A 26,003-nucleotide genomic window follows, 5' to 3' on the forward strand; every position below is an offset into this window, starting at 1 on the left:
TATTAAAACATACACTAATAATAGAACTACAGCTGGCCTCCCAATTACTGTTTAATTTATTTTTATAAGTGTCAAAAAAAAAAAATGTGTGAAAACTAAATGAAAATAGAAAGCCTGTTCTGCCTTGCAGGGATCCATGTGACTGTGTCTGGCTTGGTGATGGTCCCAAAATCACTGGCTTCATTTCTAAAAGAAAACCATCTCAAAGCTCACAGTTGGCTTTTGGTTTGGAAAGTGCTACCAAAGTTTTTCATTTGCTGCCTGAAAGTAAAACCCCAATTCCTTAAAGTTAGGGTGCCGTTGAAAATAACCCATTTATTCCCAACAGAACATCAACAACATACCAGATGTTGATAATGAGACATTTTACCATTTCATAGAAAATATGGCTAATTTTTAATCTGATGGCAGCAACACTTCTGTAAAAAGTTGGAACATGAGCAACAAAAGTCTGGAAAAGTAATTGGTAGTACTCGAAAACAACTTGAGGAGCTTTTGACAACTAATTAGGTTAATTGGCAACATGACTGAGTAAAAAAAAGGAGCATTTCAGAGAGGCAGAGTCTCTCAGATGTAAAGATGGACAGAAGTTTACTAATTTGAAACAAACTGGGTCTAAAAATTGTGGAATAGGAAAAATGTTCCTCAATGTAAAATTGTGAAGACTTTGAAGATCTCACCATCTACTGTGTAAATATCAAAAGATTCAAAGGAGGAATCCCTGTGCGCTTGGGACATGCCTTAAGGTCAAAACGGAAAGTTGGCGATCTTGGCATCCTCAGTCAGCACTACAATAAAAGCAAACATGATTCTCTACTGGAAATCACTGCATGGGCTCAGAAAGACATCCAGAAATCACTGTCTGTGAACACAGTTCACTCTGAATCCAGAAGTGCAAGTTAAAGCTACATATTACACACTTGTTAAAAGAAGAGGGATGCTACATATCACTCTGGAAATAATTTTTACTGTTATGCTGCTGCCACGTCCCTAGAGCTAGGGACGGCTTTTGCAGCCGAGGATCAGACCGCCAGGGTCCCCGCCTCTGGCAGCCGCCCAGCTCACACTGCACCCGACCCCTATGGCCCCTCCTGCAGGTGGTGAGCCCACGGGATGGCGGGGGACATTGAGTCCGAATGGGCTGTGTTCCGTGCCTCTATTGTCGAGGTGGCCAGCTGCAGCTGTGGCCGTAAGGTGCCTGTAGTGGTGGTAACCCCCGAACTCGTTGGTAGACACCGGCAGTAAGGGATGCCGTCAAGCCGAAGAAGGAGTCCTATCGGGCCTTTTTGGCATGTGGGACTCCAGAGGCAGCTGATGGATATCGACGGGCTAAGCAGAGCGCGTTTGTAGAGGCCATGGAGAATGACTTCCAGACGGCTTCGAGGAGATTCTGGTCCACCATCCGGCGGCTCAGGAGGGGAAAGCAGTGCTCCGTCAACACTGTGTACAGTGGGGATGGGGGGCTGCTGCCCTCGACTCGGGACGTTGTGAGGCGGTGGAAGGAATACTTCGAAGACCTGGTGCTGGCTCTCCTATCTCTGGGGCTGAGGTCGCTGAGGTGGTTAAAAAGCTCCTCGTTAGCAAGGCCCCAGGGGTGGATGAGGTCCGCCCAGAGTTCCTTAAGGCTCTGGATGCTGTAGGGCTGTCTTGGCTGACATCGGGGACAGTTCCCCTGGACTGGCAGACTGGGGTGGTGGTCCCCCTCTTCAAAAAGGGGAAGCGGAGGGTGTGCTACAACTACAGGGGGATCACACTCCTCAGCCTCCCCGGTAAGGTGTATTCGGGGGCGCTTGAGAGGAGGATCCATCGGATAGTCGAACCTCGGATTGAGGAGGAGCAGTGTGGTTTTCGTCCCAGTAGTGGAACAGTGGACCAGCTCTACACCCTCTTCAGGGTCTTTGAGGGGGCATGGGAGTTTGCCCAACCAATCTACATGTTTTTTGTGGACTTGGAGAAGGCATTTGACCGTGCCCCACGGGGACTCCTGTGAGGGGTACTCCAGGTGTATGGAGTGCCGGACTCGCTTGTACAAGCTGTCCGGTCCCTGTATGACCGATTTTAGAGCTGGGTCCGCATTGCCGACAGTAAATCAGAATCGTTTCCAGTGCGGGTTGGACTCCACCAAGGCTGCCCTTTGTCACCGATTCTCTTCACAACCTTTATGGACAGAATTTCTAGGCGCAGCTGAGGTGTTGAAGGGATCCGGTTCGGTGGCCTCAGCATTGGGTCTCTGCTCTTTGCAGATGATGTGGTGCTGTTGGCTTCATCAGGCCGTGATCTTCAGCTCTCACTGGAGCGATTCACAGCCGACTGTGAAACGGCTGGGATGGGAATCAGCACCTCCAAGTCCGAGACCATAGTCCTCAGCCAGAAAAGGGTGGAGTGCTCTCTCCGGGTCTGCAATAGAGTCCTGCCCCAAGTGGAGGAGTTCACGTATCTCGGGGTCTTGTTCACGAGTGAGGGAAGGATGGAGCGGGAGATCGACAGGCGGAGCAGTGCAGCGTCTGCAGTGATGTGGACTCTGCATCGGTCTGTCGTGGTGAAGAGGGAGCTGAGCCAAAAGGCAAAGCTCTCGATTTACCGCTCAATCTACGTTCCTACCCTCACCTATGGTCATGAGCTGTGGGTAGTGACCGAAAAAACAAGATCGCGAGTACAAGCGGCTGAAATGAGTTTTCTCCGCAGGGTGGCCGGGCTCTCCCTTAGAGATAGGGTGAGAAGTTGAGGAAGCTAAGGAAAATAATGGTAAGCTTTGAATTTAATTGATGGTCTTTAAAGTGTTAAGAGCTACTATTTTTTGAGAATGGTTCTAATGAACTGGATTCAGTTGTAATGAATTTGACAACATTTAGCTGATTTGTTCACTGTCATCAAAGCGCCAGTGTTAAGACGTTGTGAATTGGGTTGTGCCAAGTCATTGATTTCTATGAGACTTTCTATCAGTTTTCTTTTTCTTCTTCTGTTCCCAGTAGTTCATGCTGTACCATCACTTTCCACCTGTTTGTATTTAACCTGTGTGCACAAGCAGGTCAGTGAATCCACCAGGGCAACATTCCCTGAGGACTCCCAAATTTCCCTGAGGACTCTCCAAAGGGATTAATAAAGTATTTCTATTCTATTCTATTGTGTACAGTCAGAACAATGTATAATAATAACTGTAATAATGTCGTTATTACAGATATTATCATTATTACAATTATTAATATGAATGTTTATGTGTTTATGCTATACAGCATTTATGTGAATACTGTGATTCAATTCTAATATTACTGCATACTCGTGTACACTACTAGTTATTTCTATAGCATGTAGACAACTGGACTTCTCTAATTGTCTTTTTTTAATCCTTTTATACTTGTCAAATTTGTGGTTTAAAACTATATAAGAAGTTGTCAGCTTACTTTTATATTTAACCCTTAGGGGTCTGAGCCTATTTTGGTAGTCAAATACTTTTGATCTTGCCCCTATATACTACATAAAAAATGTCTGATCGCATCTCCATGTTTGGTATTTCTTTTTTATTTTTTTTACAATTTCACCTATTTGATCTGATGATCTTTTTTTTTTCATTTAACCTACTTTATTTTCATATTAGGCTCAAAAATTCCCAAAATTCATCAAATCAAAACTAAAGAAAATTACGCTAATGGGATATTTGTTGATTTGACCGCTTTTTCCTCCATGGAATGAAACATAACCCTGATTATCCCATACCACAAATAGAGTAAATATTCTTCACCTTATCAAATTAAATAAGCATAAATCTGGTTTTGCGTAGTTTGACTACAAACAAGAACTTGCTGTTTTTTCAGTCTAAAATCTGCACTTTAGAGTGAAGTTGACAGCAGCACTCCAGATGTTTTGTTGCTGCTCTTTGAAAAGCGAAACTAGACCTCTGAGGGTTTAAATCATGAACTTCTAGCTTCATATCTGCCTATTTTCAAACCAGTAATTTAGCTTTCTTTGGCTTCTGTGTGCAAAAACAAAAACTACCACTAATAGTGTAAATCATTTTTATGCAGAAATGCAAAGTGAAACCCAACTTATCTGGTTCCCCTCAAACATTCCGAAACAAAAAGAAAAAAGAAAAACGAGTTCTGGGACACACTGGATGTAATACAGAGAAACATTCCCGACCCACCTTTAGATACTACTGCTGTACCATCATCATATTCAGCCTCTGTTACACGCTGAGAACCTAAACAATCACACACAGACACACAATGATGTGTATATACACCACACGCACAGACACACCCCAGCATGCACACATCCAGGTATAAGTACAGTATTAGGAAAGGCTGGTGAAAACAGGCATTTACACTGACATAAATGTTATACTAAAAGTAAAACAAAAACATTTTCTATGTAACAGTGGCAAAATATGCACACAAAGCAACACATATACACAGGTGACATAAAACAGCTTACAGATAAATACACACAACTAGACACATCGTCAGGTTCAGACTTACGCTGCAGTTTCTTTCCAGGGGTGTCTGTGTTGGTGTGTCGTCTGGGCAAGAAGGGGGATGGTCGAGGCAGCGGGATGGATGAGACATCATGGGTTTGGAGTGGATACCAGTGAGGCTTGTCGTCAAGTAAGGCCGTCTCCAGCTCTATCAAGATCTGTTCAGGTCATATCCAAAAACAGTTCTGTAAATGAAGTGACCACAATGATCCAGCCATAAACTCTCCACCAACATGGAGTCTCTAGAGGAACAAGAAAAAGAAAGAAAAAGAGATTTCTGTGTTTGCTACCTCTCCCATAAAGGTGCTGCTCTCCTCTGGCGATCTGGGTTGATCCCACACAGTTAGCTCCAGCATGTGGTTGCGGAAATCCTTTCGATGGACATGAGTGTAGACGAAGGTTTGGTTCCACTTTGGCTCACAGGTCTTCTTCACTGTTTTTGTCCTTCGTTTGCTTTTGTCACTGTGTCACATGATGACAGGAGGAATGCTGGTGTCAAAGATGGTGATATAGTGGTGGTCGTATAGAGTTAACGCTATGTTTCTAATGACTACAGTTCCATTCATGAGGCCTTGAGTCATGCCACTCCTTAGTAGACTTCAGCACAATGTACAAAATCAGCCTTCCTGTGAAGGGGCTGCTGGCATACCTGCGGTCAGGGAGGAAGTACATTTTGACATATGGGCTCCTGGGCCGCCCATCAGGCCGAAGAGGGAGCTCCACCGCCTGCAGTACGTTGACAATTAACTGGTGACCCACTTTGTCGTACCACAGTTTCACCTAAAAAACAAAATCCACAAACAAAATTGCATGCTAAGTGATCACTTTAGGTTATAACAAGAGCCCACCACAGTCGTAGTGCATGCACTTACCGAGAGCTGCCCTGGCATCAAATGTGGAGCATCTCGCAGCATCCCAGGACTGGAGGGAGACAGGACATTTAAGGATGGTCTCTCCATCTTCTGGGACTCAAAAGAACTGGAACCTGCTACGAAGAAAAAAGGGAAAAAGATATATCTTAAATCTAAGTAGAGTCTGCTGCAATTCAGAGGAAACTTTAAAAAAATCAAGCAAGGTAATAAGTGATCAGAAAAGATTATAGTCTAAAAATAAAACCATGGACATATTTATATAAGTATATAGATATATCCCCAAGAGTACGACCAACCAGCTCAGAGACTCCTTTGTCCCCTGAGCCATCAAATTGTACAACTCTGCATTAGGCAGGAGGGGGAGAAGGAGGGGGGAGAGGGAGGTGTGCAGTCCGCCTGATACAACACATGCACAATAACCCATAAAAACAGTTGCAATAACACAAATAGCTAATTGGCCGATCCCATAGCTACCCAGTGCATTTAGACATGAAATTTCACAAACTGCTGACTTTCTCACACAACCATCTCTAGGATTTACAGAGAATGGTCTGAAGAAGGGAAAATATCTAGTGAGCAGCAGTTGTATGTAAGTAAATATTCTGTTGATATCAGAGGTCAGAGGAGAATGGGCAGACTGGTTGGAGATGATAGAAAGACAACAGGAAGTCAAATGACCACCAACACACAACAGGTCCAGCCTTGAAGCAGATGGGTCACAGCAGCAGAAGACCACACCGGGTGCCTCCTGTCAGCTAAGAACAGAAAACTGAGGCTACAATTCACACAGACTCACCAACACTGGACAATAGAAGATGGAGAAACGGTGCTGGTCTGATAAGTCTCTATTTCAGCTCCACATTCAGATGCTAGGCTCAGAATTTGGTGGAAACATCATAAAAGAATGGATCCATCTTGCCCCTATCAACACTTTAAACTGCTGCTGGTGTAATGATGTGAGGAATATTTTCTTGACCCACTTTGGGCACCTGAGCACCAGCATGGCCTGGTTTAACCACCACAGCCTACCTGCGTATTGTTGCTGACCATGTCCATCTCTTTATGATCACAGTGTAACTTCTTCTGATGCTACTTCCAGCAGGATAATGCACCATGTCACAAAGCTCAAATCATCTCTATCATTCTTGAACATGACAATGAGTTCACTGGACTCCAACGGCCTCCACAGCCACCAGATCTCAGTCCAGCAGAGCAGCTTTGGGATGTGGTGGAACGGGAGATTCTCATCATGGATGCAGCTGACAAATCAGCAGCAACTGTGTGATGCTGTCATGTCAATATGGAGAAAACCTCTGAGGAATGTTTCCAACATCTTGTTGAATCTATGACACCAAGAATTAGGACTGTTCTAGAGGAAAAGGGGGACCAACCTGGTACTAGCAAGGTGAACCTGATAAAGTAGCTGGTCAGTGCACATCAGTGGCACAAGAAATGTTCCTCATAAAAACAGGTTAATCAAATGTAAAAGTTATTTCTGCCCGACCGTCTGCAGCAGATGCCTTAAATTAGGGGTTCTTAAACTGGGGGTCACAACCCCCATGGGGGTCCCAAGATAATTTCAGGATGTTGCCAGGAGGTTGTAAAAAAAAAAAATTATAGCCTACATTTATTATATAAATTTGGATTTCTCATTAAGGCTTTCAAAATTAAGGCATTGATGCAAAGAGATTAATCTGTAAAATTCATTTTTGTAAATTTTGTTTAACACATTAATGCATAAACAACAAAGTAATTACTCATGCCATGATAAAAATCCAAAGTTGGCTTTATCTCTGCAAGAAAAGCTGATTTTGTGCATGTAGGTGCTTTGTCACAGAGCTGAACCGAATCCACCCAAAAAAAAACTTTATCTTCCTCATTTTTAAGTTTCTGATCACTTTTCAGGTTTATGTTGAGAATTTTTATCATTGGGTGTCCAGAAACAAAGTGATTACTGGTGCCATTTTAAAGATTTTAAAGATTAAAGAATTTGGCCCGATCTCAGTTAGAAAAATCAGGAACATAATCCACCCAAAACCACTTTTCCCTCTTTATTTATGAAGTTATGACAGTTTTCAAGGCTTACATTTAAAGGATGGCCACAGGGTCCACAATTAACAACTCGGTCGTTGCAGGGGAGGGGGTCGCGAACACCAATGCATGTTATCTTGGGGGTCGAGAACCACTGCCTTAAATAAACAGCATTCTCTGCAATAATAATTGTAAGACTTGGGGACATCTCATTGATTACAAAGCACTGGTTGATGGATGTGTCTTGGGATACATCTGCTGGTTTTAGTGCCAGATCTCTGTGTCTGTCAGGAAATATTTCCAATAAGAAGCAACACTGGATAAAGCAAAATCATATTTTGGTCACTTTGAACTATTCATAGTAATCTTAACAGGCAAAATGTAATTTTGCACCTTTTTTGTTAACTTATTTACCTGCTAAAGTTACAACTTTACATTTAAAATGTAATTATACAGGAGCCCAGTGCAATGTCACTACATTCATCATTCCAGTTATATAAAGATGAATAATCAAAGACTGGAAGTTTAGCTGTTCTGAAATAAACAGCATACTGTGCTATTTATAGGAGAGATTTATGGGATGTTATTAATTAGCTGTTTCGTCAAAGCCAGACTATCAGTATTTATTTGAAACTGGACTGTATTTATATAGCATAACATTGCCCAAACTCTGCTATCAGTATATTTGCAAATACATATCAACATAAAGAACTAATTCTTTAAACACAACTGTTGGTTTTTCTATAAAAAAAAATTGGGTGGAACATAAGTGTAAAATAACAGATCAGTCAGACAAACATAAAGGTTCAAAGATACCTGAGAGGGGATACCTACTAGATTCTAATGGAGGGTGGGACGTGTCGGGGATTCTTGGAATATCACTGAAAAAGAAAGAGAGTCACTTTAATGTTGAAATCCAAGTTGGGGAAAATAGTTACCATAAAAACTAAAACAAACAGGCATGCATGCATATCATTATAGATACAGCACCATTATTATTATTATTATTATTATTATTATTATTATTATTTTACAGAAGAGCAAAGCAGCGCTGAAGTCCATGTTACTGGGATGTTCGGATGAAAGTACCATGTGGTTAAACGTCATGAGGAAGCAAAGGGAAGATGTGAGTCAAGCTCATCTTGTGATTGCAGTGTTTCCCAGAATCATTCACACATTTCTGGAGGACAAATCATGAGGTGAAATAATATAGGATGAAAACCAGGGATTGAAGTACGTCCACATCACTGTCATTTCTTGCTCACCATCATCCAGGGGAAACACCAGAACCCACTGCACCGGCTGGATGTGATATAAAGGAAGCTCGACAATCTGTGCAACACTTATCAGTGTTTATTTGCTGGTTGCTCGGATGGAGGTGGCATTTAAAATATTGATATCACTAAAATTATCGTGCAAAATACAGGGCTATAGCTTGTTAACTTAGCAAGATTAGTTTTTAATTCAGCTAAAGAAGTTAGGCTATACTAATTAGCCACTCATCTCCTCATTTTGACAATTTAACTAATTTATTTCAGAGGTTTAGATTTTGTCTGTTGATTTTAAATTCAAATGTTACACTGATAAGTGTTTTGCAGGTTATGGCTCATTCCAAAAAAATTTAAACATGTAAATGAAATGAAATAAGGAAAAGCTTGATTTATGAGCCTCAGTGTTCCAAGGTAACGTTACTGGTATATTTTTAAGCACAACCCCAATTCCAAAAAGAATGGGACATAGCGTAAAATTTCAATATAAACAAAATGCATTGATTTCCAAATCTCATAAACTCATATTTTATTCCCATAAGAGGAGAGGGAGCATCCAGCTTGTTATCAGTGACAGTTCAAAAGCCTGCATCTCTGATGGGATGGGGTTGTAGTAGTACAGGGCTACTCAGTTTGGTCCTACGAGGGCCACAATCCAGGTTTTCAATGTATTCCTGCTTCAACACACCAAAATCAAATTAAATGGATCTAACAGCCTATCGAGTTCTGCAAATGACTCATTAAATTCATTCAGGTTTGTTGGAGCATGAAAACATGGAAAACGTGCTGGACTGCAGCCTTCATAGGAACAACCTGCCCGGCATTAGTGCCTATGGTGTGAGCAGCTTCCACATCTGTGAAGCTCCATCAATGCTGAAAAGTACATGGAGGTTAAGAGCAACATCTGCTCCCATCCAGAAAACGTCTCTTTCAGGGAAGACCTTGCAGATTTCAGCAAGACGATGCTGAACCACATCCTGCAGCCATCACAACAGCATGGCTTCACAGGGGAAGAGTACAGATGAACTGGCCTGCCTGCAGTCCAGACCTTTCACCAATACAAAACATCTGAAGCATCAAGAAGCCAGAAATCCAGCGATGAAGGACTCAAAGACAGCTGCGCAGCTATAATCCTGCATCACACCAGAATGAGACAACAACCCTCTTCTAAAACTCCAGCAGCTGGTGAGATTTGAAATAATTGCGTTCAGTTTTTATTTACAATCGAGTTCCAACCTTTTTGGAATCGGAGTTGTAAATATATTTGATATGATGAGCTTCAAACTTTACCACACAGACAGCTAAAAGGCTAGCAAAAGCATAGCTAAGAATGAATGTTCCCAGCAGCCATTTTGCACCCCATCATGTGAACTTGCAGTTTAAGCAGGTTAAAGGACGCAGTGCCGTTGTCGGTGTTGTTTTTAACCAAAGATAACACTTTCATCATTTGGCATTGATAAAAACTGAAATTCAGATCAGTTCATCAAAGGATACAAAATGGCACCAGCAAAGCCAAAATAGTTTCTGCATGTGTGACTGCTTTAAGGAGTCCTAATAAAAGGGGGAAAAAACAAGAACAAAAAAAAACTGTTTACTTACTGATATTTTCTATACACCCTTCGCGAGTGTTTGGAGAGAAATTAATACATTCAACTTTTTTCCATCACTTTGCATTTGAGGTAGAATCTGCTGCAGTAGTATGTATTTGCTGTGAAATATGTGGCATCATCACACAAAACTCATGAAAAAACTCTGATTTTCAGCCTGGATGCTTGTTATTTGGTCCAAGGTTGTTGCTGTGAAGTATCTTGAGCAATGCAAAACTAAATTTGAGGAAGTGAGATCATATCCAGAGTTCATATTGACAGCTTTCCAGGACAAAATTTCTTTTTACACTTCTTTAACACTAAACATTGTTAATGTTAATAGGATATATTCAGATAAATGACACATTGACATACGTTTTATAACGAAAAATTTATTTATGAATCAAACTACTTTCTTCTTACATCAAAATTAATACAGAGTATTTGTTTTATATACCAATTGCATCTACTTAATAAATGAGTAAAGACTACAAAAATATCAAACATTAGCATCAGTCTTAGACTCATATAAACAGTTTGAAGACTCAAAGACAAACATGGAAATTAGAATTTCCTGAAAGCAGGCCATCTACACCAAACCTTATATGTGCTCATAATCAGCTGCCTGATTTTTTTATATCAGTTAAAACTTTTTATCTTCAGCACCTTCTTGTTTTTTATTAAGCTTACAGGTCATTTCATTTGGTTAATAACAGTTAATCTCATAGTGTCCTACAAATAAACACAGTTGCTTTTTTAAAGGAGACAAATGAGACAAAATGGAAATAGTCGATCCAAAACTTGGCAGCAGGTGGAGGTTGGATGTTTTTAAGATTTTGACTGCAACATCAGTATCAAGGTCAGAATACAAATATGTGTCCCATTTTTTCTCTTATTCCATAAAAGCAACTGTGAATCAGAGTTAACCACTCCCTGGATAAATATGGATTAAGTACATCAACACATACTCCTAACTAAGGTGGAAAACCTTTCCTCAGATAGAGCACATACTTGGTCCTGTCAGTGTATTGGACGAGTTTCATTCCTGACTTACCCAATAGGCCTGGACACCACCAGCTCCACTTGTGGCTCAGATTGAGACTCCAGGATGATGTTGTAGACTTCCTTCATCGTTGCCCCTGGTAACAGCTTCCCATTCCATTGCAAAACCTCATCCCCTGCGATCAGATGTCCACATACAAAGTATGTGCATTTTATTCAACCACTTGCTATATTTCCTGGATGTGTGTACCGATATCAGGAGATACAGTTAAAGGACTGATTTGGTCATTCATGCATATGTCACTCACGCATGCTGGTGACTGCTTCTGCCAGTCAGAAAGCCAAGCTACCAATGAAAATATGCAGCTGGTCTGCCTTTACCGAGGAAATTATAGTGATTCCGGACAGTCGTGTATTTGACTGTTTAAATTGTTAAAGTAAGAAGCCATGTGATCAGGGAATGCATTTTTATCTGTTTCCTGCAAAGAAAGATCAGCAGACAGCCTGGATTCATGAGATCGGCCGGCCTAAATTACCCAGGAACCAGTTATGTCTTGCTGACTTTCACAGCGATGGACTTGCGCTGCCCAGGGCTCGAATTTTACCAGGGCTTTCGGGGGAGCCTTACTTTTGGGCTTGCACTGCGGCTATGGTAGTTATATGCATGTGCATATATATCAGTGCACGTAGCATAGTCAAAAATATGGCTACTACCAAAAATCCCCTTCTACTACTGTATGCAGCTTGAAACGCCAGAAACTTTATTGAAAAATTAAATGTAACCTGAAAGTGAAGAATTTTAAGGTCTCCCCTTAAAGCATCAGCTAAATATCTTTAAGGGAGCTAAGGGAGCTAAGGGGAGCTCGGCTCCCCTGATAGGCAGCCGAGCTCCCCTTAGCTCCCAGTAAAAATGCATTCCCTATTTGAACAGTCAAATATAAAATAACTGTCCAGAATCGCTTTAATTTCCTCGGTAAAGACAGACCCACTGAATATATCAATTGAATGCTTAGCTTTCTGAGGAAGCAACAATAGGCATGCACAAGTAACCTATGCATAAATTATGAAAATCATCCATTACAAACATAAAACTATAAAATCATAGAAAAAGCATCCAGAGGGTTTTTTTTTGGGGGGATTTTACATGCACAAATATTCCACTGCATGAACAAAAATGTGACTGCCATTATGGATTGCTGTATACCTGCTCTGAGATGCCCCACCACATCGGCCAGGCTTCCCTTCTTTACTTTGGTGATGAAGGCACCCAATCTCCCTGATTCTGTTACTCTCCCTCCCACCACCTGAAGAGACATGCAAAGAGGAAGGTGAGATGTTTAGAAACGCCTCAAAGAACAGATGTTGGTGACACTAGCTGAATCTACAACAGATATGTGACCTGACCTTTAATCCCAGCAACGCTCCAGCTTCTTTAGGCATGGTCGCACTCCTCTTGCTGAGGGTGATTCGTCCAATCAGATGGTCTCCCTCCTTGGACGGCTGCCAGGTTACTGGATGCTGCAGTGGATGCGAAGAGAATCATGAAATCCATGATTGAAGGAAAAGAAAAAAAGAATACAAACGCAGTAAAAGATTTAGAGATGGCTCTCTAAATGGAAGTTAAATAACATAACACAAGCATCTTAATATGACACCGGAGGTGGGGGTCGCTGGTATGTCACTGCTGGCTCCCTGCTTCTAGGCTAGTGTATAAGCTTTTATTATCCAGAACGTGTTAAAGATTAATTACTTGTGGCCATAAAACTAATGAAACACTTTCTCACATTTTGACAATATTCAGGAGGGTGGGTGGAATCTAGTCAGGGCATTTAGTCTGACCAATGAGAACACACCAGGATTTAACATATTAATGGAAGCAAATTGCATTCAGCTAGCTTTTGCAAAGGAGTTTACCTATGGACATATTACCAAAAAGAAGTAACCAAAGCAATTCCAATGCTGTTTTAGGGGTGGTGCTATACCTGGTTCTAAGTTGGTTCTAGCTTAGAACTAGTTTGATTTTTCACAGCAAGAGAGCCACATCATTATGTAACACTGTATGTCACTTCAATACATGCTTGACCCTGCCTTTGTAGTATGGTGCAAAGAGACAGTTTATCTTCATAAAAACACCAAGAGAATACAGATTTTGTCCAATTTTCCAACCAAACTGTTGCTTATTAAGAGTTAGGAATACTGTGGCACCAGTTTTTCAAGGCTAGAGCCACACTATGCTGGTTCGAAATAAAAGAAATTAAAATATGATCAAAGTTAGTCTCTGGCTCTAAACTCTATGTCAAAAATGAGAAATCTGCAGCAGTTGTATGGGTCAAAAGAAATTAAGCAAAAGTAATTCTAAATGTCTTAACTAGAAAACATGATCTTTAACTGGTGTCATTTAATATTTTGAAGTTGGAAGCTTATTTTTACATAAGCTATTGAATGTACATATACGTCACGTTCAGCCATTCACACACAGATGGTGGAAGCTGCCATGCAAGGCGCTCAACTAAGACCCATCCGGAGCAAATAGGGGTTCGGTGTCTTGCTCACGAACACCTCGACATGAACTCTCCAGCCGTGAATGAAGAATTAAATGAAGAGTGGGAGGCAAGACACAGCTTTGAGCCGTTCATTTGTGAGTCATTCTTTATATATACAAATTTTCCACGCTGCCTTTATCACATTTGTGACATCATAGAAGTGTGATGTCCAACACGCTCCATTAATATGAAGCATCAATGGGCAGAGAGTATTGTTTGGAAACAAATACTGTGAGTTCTATCCAAAACATTTACTAGAATTTGCACTGACTGTTCAGGTTTATCCTTTTTTTGATCTATTGTTTTTTTTAATCTTGTATAGTACATTTTATGTAAGTACATATTTTATTTGTCATTCTTATATATTGTGAAATTTTGCAAGATATTGTAAGAACGAGCCAGTCTTTTGAATGGCTGTTTGAAAGGAACAGCTCCTCAAGATCCGGCTTCCTTCAAAGAGCCATAAATCAGTTAAAAATCAGACAAAAATATGAGAGTTTTCTAAATTCGCTCAGGCAGGTGAAGATGGAACCGTCTTGTTCCAGTGAGGAGCAGCTGGAAAATTTCTCCTGCTCCAGCGTTGCAGGTCTCTGACAATATTCTGAAAAGTTTTATCCAGCTGCAGGTAGAGATGAAGGCAGCGGAGCTGCTGATACTGTACGCCGTTATTTAGTTTTGGGTGGTAGAGGATCTGTTTGGAGGTAGCAGGTTAATTTTAAAGTAATGTTTGCGAACAAATGAACAGAAGGTGCTGTTATTTACGTGAGCCTGTCGTGTAATGTACATTAGGGCTGCCAAATGATTAACATTTTTAATCAGATTAATCACAGCTTACAAATTAATCATGATTAATCACCATTCGCGACTGAAATTTGCCAGTTTTTACAGTATTGTATCACCAGAATGAGCCAATGCTACAAATATTTAGTGTTAACTGAACTTCTCTTGGATAAAAGTCAGATGTCCAAGGGTCAGTAAATGCAGCATATAATGTACTTCTATATGTTGTTCTAAATCATCTCTACCATGTTCTAGATCATAATTTAGAATTCATATATCATCATCTCACCAACTGTCTCCATGGTGAAAATTTCTGTCCTAAAACCAGCAGATGTGACGACTGAAGTTAAACAGTCAACAATGATGAAGAAACTCTGATGATCTGGATAAAAACACATTTTTCCTTTTATCCCCTATTTTATTCCCCCCTTCGACATACCTGGTAGCACATACACCACATTGGACTGTTGGTGAATGGATGACGGTATTCTTTGATTAAGATTGTTGTGTCTCAACAGAAAAGTTGGACAACATTTTGATGCCAGGTGCATTGTAGCCACGGTGAAACAAGGTGGCGATGCCATTGTGATACGGAAACAGTGTGGACAAATAAATGGAAAATCAACCATATCATGAGCAAGCACCAACCCTTCTGGTCTGAATCTGATTGGTCGTGGGTTCACATACCAATAGGACAATGACCCCAAGCATATTTCTAAGATGTGCAGAGACTATTTGACCAACACAAAACTGGAGTCTGGAGTACTGGCACTGATGGAGTGGCCAAGTCAAAGTCTGGATTTGAATCCTATTGAACAAATTTGAGATTAATTACATTCCCATTATTTTTCATGATTTATTTTTTTAAGAGATTTTGATTTTTTTTTTTTTTTAAAAGACAAAAAAAAAAAAAAAAAAAGCGATTTTGATTTATTTGTATAAGATTTTTTTTATATATACACTGGTTGGAAGCTGTGCTGCTCAAGTGATTTCAATATTAACATTGGACTCTTTTCAAGATCTGTTATGATGAGTATCCATGGCAAAAGCAGCTGTTTACCAGCAGGATAAACTGATTAACCTCTATAAAAACCAACTACATGAATGAAATTTCCAGATCTCACACAAGTTGAAGAGGAAATGAACAGGATGCAGGGAAAGAGTAAGGCAGACAGAAAAGAGGGAGAAATTAAAACCATTTGAGATTGCTAGCTAACAAAATGGAAGAGCTAGAAAGGACACAGAAGGAATATAGAGAATGCAGTATAATGTGTTTCACAAATATATGGCAGCTGAAGCATATCCCATATTTTAATGTGTCTATACACTGCTTTAAGGGCCCATTCACACCAGCTTTTTTCATTCAAATTCTAGTCCTTTTCTCAGAATATCCACTTTGTTTGGGGTATTGTGAATGTGCAAACGAATTCTGGTTCAAATGAAAGAAGCAGACTCAGTCCGCCTACAAACACAGTCCGTTCCAAGTGTACCAAATACAGGAAGAGCACTGCAAAACAAAGTGCATTGTGGGTTCAGCACAAAGCATCACAGGTACAGGTTAAAGTGGGCCGGAGCCCTCCAGAGCTAAGCTCAGCTCGGGGCTGAGCTCCACCACCTTAGTCACATAGATAAATTATTCAATTCAAACTAGCAGTAGTGCCGCGGATCACAGATCATTTTTGCAAGCACAACCTGTGTGGACCTCTCATAAGCACCAAGATGCTCAACAAATCAGAGCGCAACATCACCCTCCGCTGGCCCCGCCTTCATTAACACGCAACATCTACCAAGTGAGTCACTCCACAGTGTTATCATTTGAATGAGTGTATGTGTGTGGATTCACGGACTAACCTGCAGGAGCTGGAAACGGCTTTTAATGGTTATCCCGGCTTAAAGGTAGAAGCTGTCTAGCCTACCTATGGCTGTTACTGGCGAGATTATGTTCATGAATATTTATTTAGCCATTGGAAAACCTGTTGTAGATGTTAATATCTGGTAATTTTGTTGTTAAAGATGGAGGAAGATGAAGAAAAGAGGGCACAAACAAAGAATTGCTAATTTCAAGGGTAAAGATTGGTTTGAAAAAGATTGATCAGCCAGTAAAAAGTCCATGGAGTCAAAATAATGTTTAAGTAGAATAATGGTGTTGTTTGATTAAAAATGTTGGCAGCTACTTTAGACAGATAATTTAATGTTTTAATTATTCATTGGCTCCTGTTAATTAGCCATGTTAGATTGCTGCGCGTGAGTTTTGCCTGTTAATCCAGCCTGTATTTTTCTGTTGAGAATAAAGCCGACGCAGTAGTTTTTGCAATCATTTACATCATTTTCTCTACTGCGGCACAACACGAAATTTTACCCCTAACTTCCACCAGGTGCATGTGCGCCGTGTTACGGCTGCGCCACAGCCTCCGCAGCTGTTCGCAGCTATTTAAGTTAATGGTTTGGCTCACACCAGACATGCCACAGTGCGTGGAAGCAAAAAGAAGGAGGTTCTGCAGCATTTTTCAACTTGGACATAAAGCAAAGATCTGCACGCTGGTATGGAGGCCCTGGAGCTGATTGCCCAGAGCAGAAGGCTGCACAAGCTGCTGAACCTGATGGACAATTCTTCACACCCTCTATACCACCGGTTCCCAACCTATTTTCCTTGGGGACCCCTTTCATGCAAATACTAAAAAGCTGTGGACCTGCTGCCCCACCCCATGCTGAAACGATGCTTGGTTTTACGCTTTCAAAAGTGAGATTCTCACAATAAATAATGTATTCTGGCTGAGTCCTGTCCTTTGATAAAGCCAAAGTTAAATTAACAACATATAGCCTTACTTTGTTTTCTTCAAATAGGGACAATTGGCACTTATTTATCAAATTAACGTGGAATACGCGCACATCTGATTGCTGGAATGACCTTACGATGGCATCCACGTGTGATTCATGAAATGTTCGTATCTGACCGATCCCAGCGTTGGAATGATCGGACCTCGACATATGCAGCGGTTGCACAAATATGCTTTTTTTGCAAATGGGTTAATTCTGAGTACTGAATATGTGGCTGCTTATGCTTAGATGATTTAGATGATGGTTTGAGGTTTGTTTAATTATTTTCAGTATCTGCTGAGCTGCAACGCCAATCTACACTGACTCAAACACAATCTGAGACCTGTCGTGACACTTGATCGTGTCCTTCGCTCATGTCCAAATTCACAAATGGTCGTGTGCACAGATTTTCATTGTACATTCGTTTGATAAATGAGGGCCAATGTGTGGACATTAATCACAATGGCTCTGAATGTTCAAAGCCTCGGAGACCCCTGTGTTCTTTGGAAACAATATGACAATCACTTAGAAAAAACAAATTGCAACACTGTAATTCTCCTTAGGGGGTAAATATTTTTATATTTCAATTTATTTTAAATGGTTGATTTCTTTAGTCTGTAGTAACAGCTAGAAATTATATAGAATTCAATAACAAAAGAGATTGTTGAAAAGTTAATAAAAACATTTCAAACTGTTATCAAGGCCAAAAAAGGCTATACAATAGAAATTTTGTTTTGGTTATTATGTGTAAATAAGAACTATTTAGTTTGTTTTCTGTTTGTTATTTGCTAAATAAGCTGTAATAAGAAAAGATTTTTTTTAAATATTCATGGTTTCACCCTTTTATGACAGCTGGTCTAATAAATTTGTAAAGCACTGTTTGTGTGTCAATTTGCCTCCATCAGAGGAAACAGGATTACACCAAATGGAAGGTCGTGAAGATTTTTCCCTAAATAAATCTTCCAAAAAATTAAATAATAATAAAAACATGCATTGCTAAGGTTGATAAAGCATGCAATCTAATTCATTGACCTGCTGTAAACATCAGGTCAAAAAGAACACAGGTTGTGATTATTCAACATGATGTGTGCTTCAGATAAATGTATTCTTTGGTATGAAACAATAAAAAGGTTGACTGATGCTTTAAAGTAAAGAATCTAAACACTGAATGAGTCTTGACACCCTTATTTCCTTCTTCAAAACACAAAGATAAACTCTGAGCTGCTTCACCTTAAAAATTAATTAGAAAATGAAAAACAAGAAACAAAAACCAGTAACTTACATGCCATACCGTGGGGTCATGTGGGTAACACTCCCAGTCGCCTGCAAGAGAAAAGAGACATTCACACAAACTGTGAATGCAACAGCAGTGATGATCCCCTCTTTCCACATTCACACACACACACACACACACACACACACACACATAAGCGCAAACCGCAGACACTGTATACATAACACATACCAGCCTGAGTTTTTTCATACACATGTAGGAGCTCTTCAGAGGGAACTTGTTTACAGTGGTGAGGGTTAAGTTTATTGAATATTTAAGCCTGAGCTAGAATTAGAAATTTATCACCAAAGCAGCAGGACTCGATTTAAAAAGTAGTCTGGAGAGGCAGAAACTATACCAAAGGATGGCTCGGGCTTTTAAAATGCCTCGCAGATACTTTACAGTATTACATGTTGTGGCTTTGCTTCAGGGGCATTGCAGCTATGCAAGGCTGCATAAAAACTTTGGCAAATTAGAACATAAGAAAAACATTTTTAGAAGCTATTGCATTTATTTATATTTCAAACTATTTGGAGGAAAAAGCCAGTGCAGAGAGCCATAGAAACAACTTATATTGGCTTCAGGTCTACCAGCAGATCAAATTCACCCTCCACACCTCCTCTAAAACTACAAATTATAATTAAACATGAGTGGATAAAAACTGTGGGTAAATCTTTTTTCTTTGGTTTCTGCAGCGTGTGCAGGACCTCAAGAATATTGTTATGACATGGAGTAAAACAGAGCCAAATGTTCCCAGAAGCCAGGAAGATGAGGTTTACGAGTGGTGACAACTTATAGTGACATTATGTAATCTTAAAGAAAAACACTCTGCTGATAGAAAACACAGGTTTTAATATCATATTTCAGGCTTGACCAAAATTCAGTGCAGTGGGCCGACCACAGAGAAGGGTGGTGTTGTGTTTCTGTATTTACAGGGATGACAGGAGAAAGACAAACCAATCAATGTAAGCTTAGAAATGATAAAATAATCTCCAAGATGGATCTTTTACTGTAAAACTGCATACAGTCCCTCTTTGTTACCTTTTAGCAATAAGCTCCCACACACTACATCCTGCTAAATATGAAGCTAATATGTGCAGCAATGCCTTTTGCACTTTTATTGCAACAATTAAATCTCCATAACTTTATTAAGCCCTTTTATAAACTTTTTTGTTTTCTATAAGGCTGAAAATACAGACAAGAAAGTAATAAAAAACATCAAGGAGTTATGTTGCTTATGTAATAATGTGTGATGTACATACATATATAATAAAACAATATCTGTGCAGGCATGCACGCAAACACACTGACAGGATTATTATTATTATTATTAAATACCATATCATGATTAAGATCAATGTGAAAATATTTCTTGCCTTTCAGGGCTGAACAATATAGAAACTCCGGTCACTTGCTAATATGATCTTGATCTCACTTAATAGAAATGAAATAATAATAAAGAAAAAATAATATGATGATGAGTCAGTTAAGTCTTCCTCCAAATAAGGGCTGTCACAATATCCACAAATCTCTTCCTAAATCTTTGAAGTTTCAGCTTAGACCTAATTCTCTCCTTTCTCTACACACCTCCAGGGAAAGCATGGGTGTTCGTATCCCGTTTACAGTTTTAAAAATGAATAAATACCAGTTCACATAATCTCGATAACCCTGATCAAACCTGTTAGCTGAAAATTTACCAACCCCATTCATAAAATGTTTTTCCTCTCAGCTTCATGCAAACCAAAAGCAGAAGAGCAACAGAATAAACATCTACATGGATTAAACTTAATCTGCTGAGTCGATGAAACCTTTAAACGTTAGTGTGTCAAGCTAACATCCATGTTATCTGCCTTCCTTATGTTTAGTTCGCCAAAGCAGCTGTAAAAAACTGCTACGGTTTGCATGGGATGTCCAAAGTGTTAAAAGCTAATTCAACACTGGTTGCTTGGATGCCTTCAGGTGACTTTTGCAGGGTCATGTACTTCCACCGAATGAAGTGGGGGTCAAACAAAGATGGATAATGTGCAAGGACATTGTAAGATATTTTTTTTTTTTTTGTATTTTAACAGTTTCAAAAGCTAGAGACCTTAAAAAGCTGAGCTATGATGACATAGATCCTTATGTTATCTAAGAAAGAAGTAAGCTTTGAAATGAATAAATACCCATGCGTTAAGTTCCCTGATATCCTGAACTATCTGCTGCTTTAGAGGAGCTTCTACCCAACCAAACAGCTGAAAGCCTGGAAAAGTCTATAACGTTTTTGCTTGCGTAAGTACGTGTTTTTGGTGTTTTTAAAGGAATCCAGGATATATGATGTCCCAAAAATCAATCACTAAAAACATTAACTAAGCTCACAAGTTGTAGTCGGCTCCTTGCTCGGCAACCACAGTCTTGACGAGTAAAACAAAGAAGCAGCAATGGCTTTCATCACCTCATGAGCTTTGATTCACACACAAAACACCCGAAGCTAGCAGAGAAGGACCGTACTGAAGTGAAGTGATCCCAACGAACGATTTGCGAGCCACTTCTTCTTGAAATCTTGATAAAATCTTTGGCTTGGTCTCCCTTTTTTATGACTTCTCTAGGAACCCTGAAGTAGCCTCAATCACTTTCACAATATGAAGGATTAAATTGCCAAAAAACAATAGAAGCATAAGACATTTTCCAGCGATAAAGAAGAATTCGCCAAGCACCTCTGGTCTATAATGATGTACCATTTCATGCTACACAGAACCAACAAGGTGAATGTGAAGTCAGAGAAACACAAGCAAAATTCTTCACACAGTGTATAATAATGAAGATGGCTGGTAATTTCACTTTTCCTCATACAACTTGCAGGTGGATTTCCTGCCTGTGGATCACCTGTATCTACATGCTGCCGGGGTTTAAGTTGACTCTTAATTTAATTTGAATATTTACAGTATAAGTCCACCCACAGCTTTATTTATTTATTTATTTTACTTCCAAAAGTACAGTTAAAGACTACCAAGTGTCTTCACTCAGTGGCCAGAGAGGTTGATGTCGTATTGATGCTGTGTCTTTAATTATTGAAATAAAAGAAATATACAACACCTTAGTACTGCAAAAAAAAGCAGAACAATGTGATACTGCATGCCTCCACCAACGCTGAATAAAAACAATAAAAACAACAAATTTTCAGTTCACATGTAGTGTTCATGTTGACTCATTTCCTTCTGTCTTGTCAGAGCAAAAGAAGGTAGTTGACCAGTGTGTATTTTCCTGTACTGATCATACAATAATCTACACGCCTGGAAGACTCTCAGTTCCAGTAACCACATATCAGAGCAGACCTGGTCTCAGTCTCCAGCTAAAACAGTGTCTCCCAACGATGTGTAGAACCAGGCCTGACAGAACACACATCCCAAACATTGACTTGATGGATGTCCTGGCAGCTGGTGTGCAAACTCAGAATGCACCTCACTTAACAGATATCAGCTTCCTGAGAAAGTGAAGCTTTAATGAAACACGAGCATAGCCACAGTTGGATACACTGTGTTTGTTCTGGACTGTCAAGGCTGGAAGGAAGTAACTGTACATCATCATGACGCGAACTGGAGTAAAAATAACGAGATGTGAGACAAGTCTTAGTTACAATAAAAAAAGTCATTTTTAATATTTACAAAAAATCAAATCCCATTGAATCATTTGATCAAAGCTTAAGTTTGCCTCCAGAACAAACCATGAACCTCTTACAACCTGCCATCTATGTACGTAGACATCACATTTTTGGTTGTCTGCAGGATGTGTAATTCTTTGTAACTGGAATCTAAACACAAGCTAAACCAAAGCTCAGGTCTGAGGAGATTAATCAAACATCGCTTTCGCTGTTTTCTGAAAAATGGTAATTTCATGATTAAATTTAAAAAAGAAAAAAAAAAAAAGAAAGACAGATTACAATGATTTTAAAATCATTTCATTCCCTGCAGGTTAATTCAAAAGCTGCAGCGGATGCCAAATCTAACTTAGTGAATCAAGTTCACATGGACAATATTCTTCAACCAATGTCTGATACAGTAGCACTATGTAACTTTTTTACCCTAAAAATGTGTTTGACTGATGATGTTACCGACATTTAGAAGAACATTCCTGGAGCCACTGTTGCCCTGCCACAGCCCAGGCTGTGAAGTCACAGACACACAACTTTATTTCCAGGAAGCTACATCACAGCAGCATTTTGCTCAGGATCTAGCCAGATGGGTGCTTAACACTCCAGTTCTCTCAAAATAGAGTTCCTGATCCACCGGCTGATTACGATTATTTTGAAAAGGCCTATAATCAGCCAATCAATCGGCCCGGCTCTACCCAAAAGTTAAGCTGTTAGTGCTCATTCCCTTTTCCTGAAATCTGGGAGATAAGATAAAAACATATTACAATGATTTTAGAACCATTTAACTCCTGCTGGTGGCTGCATCAGCTGCCCTTAAGGGTTTGATGCTGTTGGAATTGGCAAGTGTAATGAAAACTGCTGAAACAGCGACATGGAACATGAAGCCAGTTTTCTTGTTGGTGTTGGGCTTTCTTTTTATTTCCCCTGCAAAAACTTGATCTTCACCAGAGATCATCTTTAATATCCCAATAACCAAAACGGCAATATTCCTTATTCCCTTATTCCTTCTTCTACTGTCTACTAATCCTCTAGAAGTCAGCAACAGTGACGTAACCTCATTCCTAGCAATGCTTATATGTTTTTCTTAATATATGCAGACAGCAGAAAGCCTTTAAATGGTCAGCAGTAATGTGACACAGCCAAGCTTGGACATGACAAGGTTGGAGCGTAAACCGCTGTGTGTTTGCAAGCTTGGGGACATAGTCAATGTGAAGCCACACAGAGTCAACCCTGGAATTACAAGGAGCCAAACTGCCCCAACACAGATACAGACAAGCACACACATGTTGTGGGTAAAAAAAACAATGAAACTAAGGACCATTGTGAATTGCTCTCCCTCAGTATGGAGATGATAATAAAATATGATACACCAGAAAACCATGAGATGTCCGTGTTCACACACGTGTTAACCATCCGTTTACTGCGGAGCTACTCACGTCGATGTTCAGACTGCCACCTACGGACAGCTCCATGCACTATTTGAAGATGTTATAGGAAAAGATGCAAATAAGCTGATAAAAATGCTGATTCTCTAGGGCAGCGGTGCCCAAAGTAGGGCCCGCGGGCCAGATTTGGCCTGCCAGCCTGTTATGTCTGGCCCGCCGATTAGATATCAAAACTATTTCGAGTATGTCACATTTAAAAGATTGACAGACACCTGAATGACTTACACACCTTATTGGTGAGCCAGATGCAACCTAACATTGACAAGCTAGTAATGTCCAAAGATCAGCTGCCAGCAATTTGCCCGGCTGAACGTGCATTATTTGTTGTTGATGACATTTTGCACTATATTTGGTTACAATTTAGTGCCTACAATTATTGTTTGTTGTGCTTCTAACTAGGGTTTTATTGTTATCTTGCTATATAGATGTTTGCAGCGTGGTATTTGCACTGATGGATTAAATGCATTTGCATGCATTAGCAGTAATTGTAAGAACTACGAGTTACGTTTATTTGTGTTTCACCCTGAAAATCGCTGTGTTTGGCCCGTGGCTCACTGGTACATTTTCACTTGGGCCCTTGGAGGCAAAATATTTGGGCACCCCTGCTCTAGGGAGAAAAAAATCGACTCAGTATCATTGTACATGTGTGATACATGTAAACTGTGTAAACTACTTTGTGTGTAACTTTAGAGTACTTGTAAATGTGTGTTCAAATGAACACACACATCAAGCAATTATGAACACAAATGAATTTATACACACAGATGACAAAAAACATAAACCTTAATATTGTACACATTTGTTTTTTACTTTCAACATAAAAATGTGAGAATTTTGTGTTTAAAAAGAGTCCTGTGCATACAAATGGTTAAATATGTGTGCACAAATGTACACACCAATAAGTTTACCTGTGCACAAGGGGTTTTGAGACTCCTTTTCCAGTTCTAGGACTGTATGCATAAAACTTTACACTTTTATGCAAACATGGTGGATTTAAGTGCTGGTGGAAAGCTGGGTCACCCGGATTTTTTTTGGCTTTTCTTCTACAGTTTTTTCAAAGTGAGAAAGATCATTTCTGTAATAAAATTACAACAGCCTTTATTATTATCTGAACCATAAGTAGCCTCTACTGAATGGTAAGATACTCTCCCAGTCTGATAACTTCATTTAGAAAGTTGGAAAATGATGAATAATAGTTCAAATGCATTTTAAATGCTTTTGAAATAATGATTAAAAATAAACTAAACAAAATCCACAACGTTTGTCACAACTTTTCACAAAATCTGTCATATTAGGTCACAAAAAAGCAGGGAGCGAGCAAACGATAAAAACGCTGTACAGATCAGAATGATAGGCCTAAAGCAGAGCCAAAACTAAAGAGACGACTACACATTCAACCATTTTCACAAACCCTCTCATCAATAAAATGAAGCCATTATAGAATCTATCCATCTATTCATCATCAAGGGTGAGCTATGTCTGTTTACTAGGGCTGCACAATATATTGAAAATTTACCTTCATCACGATATTAGCAACAACTGCCTAAACTGTACTATATAGTGGTCCCTATTTGCATATTTTAATGAAGTCCTAACGCTGCTGAGTATTCATGCTCTGTGCACATCAGTGTCAAATCAAATGGACTGTTATTATCCTGGATGCGTGCTCTATGTAGTTGCTAACGGCTGCGGCACTAGAGCACATGGAGTGTGCATTTTGATGGTGGAAGGGAACGAGAGGAGCGAGGAAAATGTGGGAACAGTAGAACTTGTGGCTACACAGAACGGACAGTCGGCTACTTTGAACTACATTGGTTAGAAAAGGGATGACACACAACTAACAGGTACTCTGCAAGACATGTCGAATACTAGCGCCGAACACCAGGGGACATGTTTAATCTCAGCTGCCACCAACAGTACAACCACAAGGAGCTATAGACAAATACATCCAACGTGTTGTGTGTTGCGGTACCGCCTTCGTTGCAAGTCCTGAGAAAACATCAAAGCAGCAGCTTTAGTTATTTATTTATCACAGATCATATCATCATCGCAACTTTTTACAGTGTTATTGCATATTTTCCTGATATTGTGCAGCCTTACTGTGTTTACTTTGTTTTTATAAAATTTTATATTTTATAATATAAAAAAGTATCTGTTTACAAATCATGTATAACGCCTGCAATAATACTCAGTCAATTTTCTCTCTAACATTCTAAAATGGTTTGGTATTTAATGTCTATGATTTTAACACTTTGCATGCAGGAAAAAACTGTGAGAACATGCACAT

The 26,003-nt window shown here is 39.7% G+C and overlaps 1 protein-coding gene across 26 annotated transcripts in view; it reads right to left on the reverse strand.

Moving 5' to 3' along the window:
* Positions 1 to 26,003, reverse strand: part of LOC121655458 (regulating synaptic membrane exocytosis protein 1-like) — a 126,746-nt gene that overhangs the window by 34,647 nt on the left and 66,096 nt on the right. For 17 of the 26 annotated variants that reach the window (XM_042010126.1, XM_042010122.1, XM_042010129.1 and 14 more), the window contains exons 7-17: positions 18,653 to 18,693; positions 12,635 to 12,748; positions 12,435 to 12,534; positions 11,283 to 11,406; positions 10,242 to 10,259; positions 8,209 to 8,255; positions 5,344 to 5,459; positions 5,121 to 5,251; positions 4,762 to 4,933; positions 4,476 to 4,629; positions 4,142 to 4,198 (exon numbers count right to left, since the gene is read on the reverse strand). In XM_042010126.1, the coding sequence (XP_041866060.1) occupies positions 4,142 to 4,198; positions 4,476 to 4,629; positions 4,762 to 4,933; positions 5,121 to 5,251; positions 5,344 to 5,459; positions 8,209 to 8,255; positions 10,242 to 10,259; positions 11,283 to 11,406; positions 12,435 to 12,534; positions 12,635 to 12,748; positions 18,653 to 18,693 (1,074 nt within the window). The remainder of the gene's footprint in view (positions 1 to 4,141; positions 4,199 to 4,475; positions 4,630 to 4,761; positions 4,934 to 5,120; positions 5,252 to 5,343; positions 5,460 to 8,208; positions 8,256 to 10,241; positions 10,260 to 11,282; positions 11,407 to 12,434; positions 12,535 to 12,634; positions 12,749 to 18,652; positions 18,694 to 26,003) is intronic. The other 9 variants (XM_042010136.1, XM_042010130.1, XM_042010135.1 and 6 more) reach the window with 4 other exon arrangements.

The sequence above is a fragment of the Melanotaenia boesemani genome, chromosome 16 (genome assembly GCF_017639745.1).
Source record: "Melanotaenia boesemani isolate fMelBoe1 chromosome 16, fMelBoe1.pri, whole genome shotgun sequence".
NCBI lineage: Eukaryota > Metazoa > Chordata > Actinopteri > Atheriniformes > Melanotaeniidae > Melanotaenia > Melanotaenia boesemani.